This window comes from Tupaia chinensis, unplaced genomic scaffold (genome assembly GCF_000334495.1).
Source record: "Tupaia chinensis unplaced genomic scaffold, TupChi_1.0 Scaffold000292_1, whole genome shotgun sequence".
NCBI lineage: Eukaryota > Metazoa > Chordata > Mammalia > Scandentia > Tupaiidae > Tupaia > Tupaia belangeri.
The window spans coordinates 2942459-2948522 of NW_006159777.1; the positions used below are offsets into that span (position 1 = coordinate 2942459).

Genomic DNA, 6064 nt, shown 5'->3' on the forward strand with positions numbered 1-6064 from the left:
GGGGGGTGGCGGCCCTGCGGGGTCGCGGCCCCCGCGGGCCTGGGGCGGGGCGGCCGGGTGGGCGGGGGTTAGGGTTAGGCACGAGGGGGAGGGGCGCGGCGAGGGGCGCAGCTGGAGCGCGGACCCGACCGTGGCCCGCACGGAGGGTGGGTGGTTTGCTGCAGGGCGGCGCATCTGGAGCCGGCTGTTACTCCCGGCGTTGGGGTTTAGCTTTTGCGTTGGGGAGAGTCGAGGAGGGAGGTGAGCCCAGGTGCAGAGGAGGGGCCGTGGGGGGAGAGGCCTTCCTGGTCTAGAAAAGAGGCCGAGACGCCCCAGACTTGGGAACCCTTCGCTTCCGGGCGTCCAGCCCCCTGGCAGTTGCCTGCTTTTTGTATTTTGAGGTCCGGTTCAGAAGTTGTCACTGGACTAGATTAAGTTTAGCTGGACATCACCGCAATTGAAGCTCGTGCGCACGTTGTGCAAGTAGAGGCGCTCCTCCTAGGAATGGGCAGGGCTCACTTTCAGCCGTTGCTCTGTCCTCTGCGGGTTCTGTTCAGGGGATTTTATTCCGAGCATCCAGTTGCCTACACATTCTTCTTTTCCTGTTTTGAAGTTTTGTCGAACTCGTCTGCCGTGCGCTTTCTCCCCTGCCAGGGTTAGGTACCGGACGGGTCGGGATGAGGGTGATGGGCAGGCTGCTTGGGGACTACCTGCTGCCTGGATCCAACACTGACCTTTTCGCTGTATCTTTACTAGTAGATCTGAAATCATTTCAAGAAAATCAAGCTGTTTTAATGGAAAGGTGTTTCATGTGGGTGTAGTATTATGGGTCTGCTCTTCATCATTTGAAAGTTTTGGAAGTGAGGCAACGACCACTTTCAGTAATAAACCCCCTCTGGGGATTATTAAGGGCTGCCATCTGGGGTTGGAGGCAGAGTAGGGAGGCCCTGGTCATTCTCCCATTTATCTTGCAGATAAGGGGATGGCCACCTGGTGGGGTAAGATGTGCAGAAAGTCATTTCCATTTTAGTGTGTTTTTTTAGCCCACTTGATAGGAGTAGAACCTAGGGAGAGTGGATTTAGTAAATCTGGAGTGAGTGAGCAAGGAGAAAACGCGTTAATTTGCATGGTTATAGGGGACCAGTAAGTGGCATTGAGATTAAGGCAGCTAGATCCCACATGACCAATGGAGCTGTTCCAGTCCTGACCCAGCAGCTTGAAAAACACTGGGTGTGTGTGCGTGCATGCTCACACTTGCACACCTCCCTGTCACATGTGCCCTTTAACCAAAAAAAAAAAAACCCCAACTTTTTCTTTTTTGAGAGGTTTTTGCTATAGGGTGCATGTGCTTGCCAGAAAGAAAGCGAGAAATCACTCTCCAGGGGGGATGGCCATGCTGCAATTCCTTCTCCGTCACTCTCCTCTCAGGATCTTGGACACGCACGCACACACACACGCTCGGCGTGAGTTTAAGCCACCAGGTCTGGAACTCGAACTGTGTTCAACTACATGGGAGTCTAGCAATGTAGCCATTACTCCAGCTGCTGGTTCCCAAAAACACATTTTAATGGTTATACAAGTCAGGTGCTTGGGGACACCAGAGCTTGTGAGCTATTAGGTGGCGTAGTGGTTAAGGGGCTGGACTCCCACCTGGCTGACTGCTGTTGGAATCCTAGGGTGGCTTCAGACGCACAGGTGTGCATGAGTGCGGAGATCCCTAGAGGAGGGTGGAGGGGAAGGGATTGTGGCAGGGGCATCCCCGGGGCGGTTGTGTGTGATTTCTCGCTTTCTTTCTCTCGGGAAAGCGTGTGCATCCTATAGCAAACTCTCTCCCAACTTCCTCATGCAAGAGGTGTCGTGTGGGGTTGAGAACATGGGATTGCAGCCACCCGAGATCCAGCGCTGCGTCTGAGGTTGGCAAGTGACTCACCTGCTCCGATCTTGTTTTGTCATCTGCGGAATCCCTGTCTCAGCTGTTGGGAAAGTTGTGATGTGTTTTTCAATGCTTTTCTATGCGAAAATGCGCCATGACTTTCCCAATGACCCAGTACCCAGTAGTAACTCGAAGCTGGCAGTTAAGGAGAATGGAGGCAGTTTGAAAGGCTGGCATTTAACAGGCCCCGGTCAAGTAGCTGTTCCTGTTTGAGCTTCTAGTATATGGGAGTTTTCAGTGGTCTTTGTTTTGTGAAAGAATAACAAAGAATTAATGGCTAAGAAAGCAATGCTTGTTACAGAAATTATGTTGTAGTAGAAAGATTACTGGCTTGAGAAATCTAAATTTTGGACTGTGATCTGTTTATTATTTAATCCTACTCTCACTGTACTCACGTGAAAAAGGAAGGTATAAAAATATCCTTAATCCAGGAGTTGTTATAGAAGCATTGTGAGAAAAGAGTCCTCTTTTGAGAAGATCTGCAAATCCCGCGGGGATTACATTGCTGGGAAGGGGGGAGAGGGACAGTTGCTTGGCCGTAGTTACATGTAAGGAGAAGGTGCAGGAATAGTGAGGGCCGGCCGTGTGGAGCAGCAGCCGTGTGCTCAGGAGAAGCCTGTGGAGATCATGGTTCTACTCCCTGGCCTAGCCAGCCTGAATCTTGCTGGGATTGTGGGTGAGCGCCCAGGATCCTGTGGGTGGAGGACCAGGTTGGAGGAGGGTGACGGCGATGTGACCAGACCCTGGGCTGAGTGTGCTCTCGTGTTCTCCCTGTCTCCTGGGCACACTGTCTTGCATGAAGAGAAGGAGCGGGTCTGCAGGTGCATGTTTTGGCAGTGGGGGTGTCAGCATCAACAAGGTGCCCCGGATGTCTTCCATTGTGGCTCAGATGCACGTGTCTGTCCAGAGCACGGTGGAGCACGGACAATGGATTCCCTGGACCACATGCTGACAGACCCCCTGGAGCTGGGGCCGTGTGGAGATGGCCATGGCACGCGCATCATGGAGGACTGCCTCCTGGGAGGCACCAGGGTTAGTCTGCCTGAGGACCTGCTGGAAGACGTAAGTCACTGCGCCCTCCCTGGAGTCCCACGTCCCACGCCCGCGCCCCTGGGCTCCCGGGCAGCGGCTGCTCACCGCCCACGCCTCTAGGCTCCCGTCCCTCATCCCTCGCCCGCGCCTCTGGGCTCCCGGGCAGCGGCTGCTCACCGTCCACGGTCCACGTCGCACGTCCCATGCCTGCGCCTCTAGGCTCCCAGGCAGCGGCTGCTCCCCGCCCCACGCCCCACGGCCGCTGTCTGGGGCAGGTCTTGTGCTTCTTATCTCATTGTCTACCTTGCAGGCAGGGCGGTCTCTTTCTCTTAAGTGTAAAGTCTGTAATATTCTGATTAAGGAGGAAGGTATACGCCAAATCCACATCTTTAATACCTTGTCAGAGTAACGTGATCCTATGACATGAGCCCTATTTTTAACAAGATGATGATCAATTTTAAAAAGGTCATGGGGACCAGCAGATGCGTCATGGTTAGTGGACTCCCATGTAGTGGACTGCAGTTTGAGTCCCAGACCCAGTGACTTAAAACTCAGGCCCAGCATGGCCAAGATCCCGAGAGGAGAATGGAGCAGGGATTATGGCCATTGTCCCTGGAGGGTGCTTTCTCTCTTTTACTCTCTTTGTCTTTCTCTCTCCAGCGTGTGCACACACCCAATAGAAAAATCTCTCAAAAGAAAAAAGTTGAGTTTTAAGAGCAGACTTGCATGTATGTTTACGTTAAAATGGTCACAGGTTGCGTGTCATTAAAACCCAGTGCGCCATCTCCGTGGTAACTGGCCAAGCGTAGTGTGCGTTCTGAGCTAAGGTGCTGGTGTGCTTCTGACCATGTCGCAGTCAGCGTGAGGTCGCCGTCATCGTGAAGGTGGTCACCGTGTATGAAGTGCGTGTGACAAGCAGGGCGCATGCGCAAACCTCCCTGAGTGTGTGTATGTTGCCGTGTTCTGAACGTGCAGGTGTGGAGCATGACAGACTCGCACCGGGCCTCACCAGTGTGGGAATGGGGTTCATTCCGTCTTGGTTTGTGTCCAGCTCTTGGATCCTGTGTCAAACTCTAGGGAAGAGACTAGCCACCTGCGCCCTCCTGGCCCTTCCTCCCGGCAGTGGCAGCTGTGTCTCGCATCCTCTTGGAGGGAATCTCTGTCGCTCATTAGTCAGCAGCTACTTGTCTGATTCTGTGCCCAGGCTGCGGCAGCTCGCTGCTTTCTGTCTCGAGACACATATGTTTCTCTAGAGCCAGATGCTGGGAATAAAACAGTGTGTCCCAGCAGGTGTGCAGGGGCAGACCTCGGACATCGGTCTGAGGTTCTTTGCACACACTTGTGCAAAGCTGCGTGGCGGAGGCTGGGTTCTGGGCTGTCCCTGCTCGTCCCAGCAGGGCCTCCCAGCCTCCTCAGGGTGGAGTTGCCCCGACTCGCCTGTTTGGAGTCCTGTGCTTCTCCCCACCCTCCCGGCCTTGCTCTAGCCAGACTTAGCTGAGCTCTCCTTTTGATCACAAAAAAAGCGAGCTGCCGCATGGCAGAGCCCCGAACTGCACGTGGTGTGCTCCCAGCGCCAGCGTCTTAACCCGCACCACCGCCACCTTGGCTCAGCGCCGGGCACCGCCCTGCGCCCTGCGCCCCCATCTCATCCTCTGCTTTCTCCCTCGGCTACCTGGTACCCTCTCTGTTGTCTTAATTCTTAGCTTCATGGTTTTGCCTGTGGATCCTCACCTGCTCCACCCGCATCTTCTCGCCTTTGCCGTGTTCTGCTGCTGTCTTACGTGTCACTCTCAGCTGGGCGTCTCTGCTCCTGCGAGTCTCAGTGTGCCTCTGGACACACAGTGCTTGTCACACTGAGTGGAAGTAGTTCACTTAATTGTTTCTTCTCCAGACACTGTACTAGGGGACTTCAGAAAGTTCGTAGAAGAATGGAATGGAATTATTGGATTTATTTCAGTGCAAAAAAAGGTTGAAATCCAGGCAGTTTTTCCATAATACACATTTTCTTTTTTTCTGTAGAGATTTTTGCTTAAGCGTGTGTGCACGCTCCATAGAGAGACAGAGACAGTGAGAGGGAAAATGAGAAATCACTCCCTGGGGAGATGGCCACACCACGATCCTTTCTCCTCCATTCTCCTCCTGGAATTTTGGGCATGCATGCACACGTCCCTGGTGTGTTTCAAGCCACTGGGTCCAAGACGTGAACCGTGGTCAGTGATTCATGTAGGAGTCCAGTGACCTAACCACTGTGCCATCTGCTGGCCCTGTAATACACGCATTTTCTGTGAACCTCTGGAGACCTCTCCTGTATGCCAGTCCGGCTTTGTTCTCGGCACACGGTGAGTTGAGATGGCCCCTCCTGTTTCTCCGTACTCTTTCCAGGACTGGGTTCTGATGCCCACCGTCTTACCCGGTGGCAGACGCGGCTTCCAGACCCCTCATGTCATGCTGGGAGGAACAATGTGGTTTTTATAATCTAAGTTTAGGGAAGCAAGCAAAGCATTGGAATGTAGTTTAAAAAACTCTAAAACTTGGGTGGTCATTTCGTTGGTTGCTCTGAACTGTGCACTTAAAAGTGAATCAGATGCGGGCCAGCCCCATGGGCAGCTGTGCAGGGGCTGGCTTCCATGGGGCTGACTGCGGTTCAAATCCTGGCTCCGGGGGCTGGATGAACATGCCGGGCACGTATGCGTGCATGCCCAGAGCGCTGACGGGATGGAGAAGTGGAGGACAAGGATGGTGGGTGACCATGGAGCGCTGGGCGGTGCTTTCTCTTCCCCTCCCCCCCCCAGCAAGCGCATACTCCCTGTGGCAGTAAAAGAAAGGATTAAACTGGTAAACTCTGCGTTACGTGTCTTTTAGTCCCCCACACCCCCCCGGACTTAAAAACGTGTCTTTATCGTGTTCCCATCTCTCCGAATTCTCCTAGCCCGAGATTTTCTTCGATGTGGTCAGCCTGTCCACCTGGCAGGACGTGCTCAGTGACTCGCAGCGCGAGCACCTCCAGCAGTTCCTGCCTCGCTTTCCGGAAGACACGCAGGGGCAGCGCGCCGAGCTCGTCCTGGCCCTGTTTGGCGGGGAGAACTTCCGCTTCGGGAACCCGCTGCACATCGCCCAGAA

At 54.1% G+C, this 6064-nt stretch overlaps 1 protein-coding gene across 1 annotated transcript in view; it reads left to right on the plus strand.

The window, feature by feature from the left end:
• The first annotated feature begins 2727 nt into the window (after nt 1-2727).
• Nucleotides 2728-6064, plus strand: part of NFRKB (nuclear factor related to kappaB binding protein) — a 23180-nt gene continuing 19843 nt past the window's right edge. The window contains 3 exon segments of the mRNA XM_027772703.1: nt 2728-2823; nt 2826-2974; nt 5874-6064. The exon segment at nt 5874-6064 is cut by the window's right edge and continues 41 nt beyond it. Of these exon segments, the coding sequence (XP_027628504.1) occupies nt 2781-2823; nt 2826-2974; nt 5874-6064 (383 nt within the window). The 5' untranslated portion in view covers nt 2728-2780.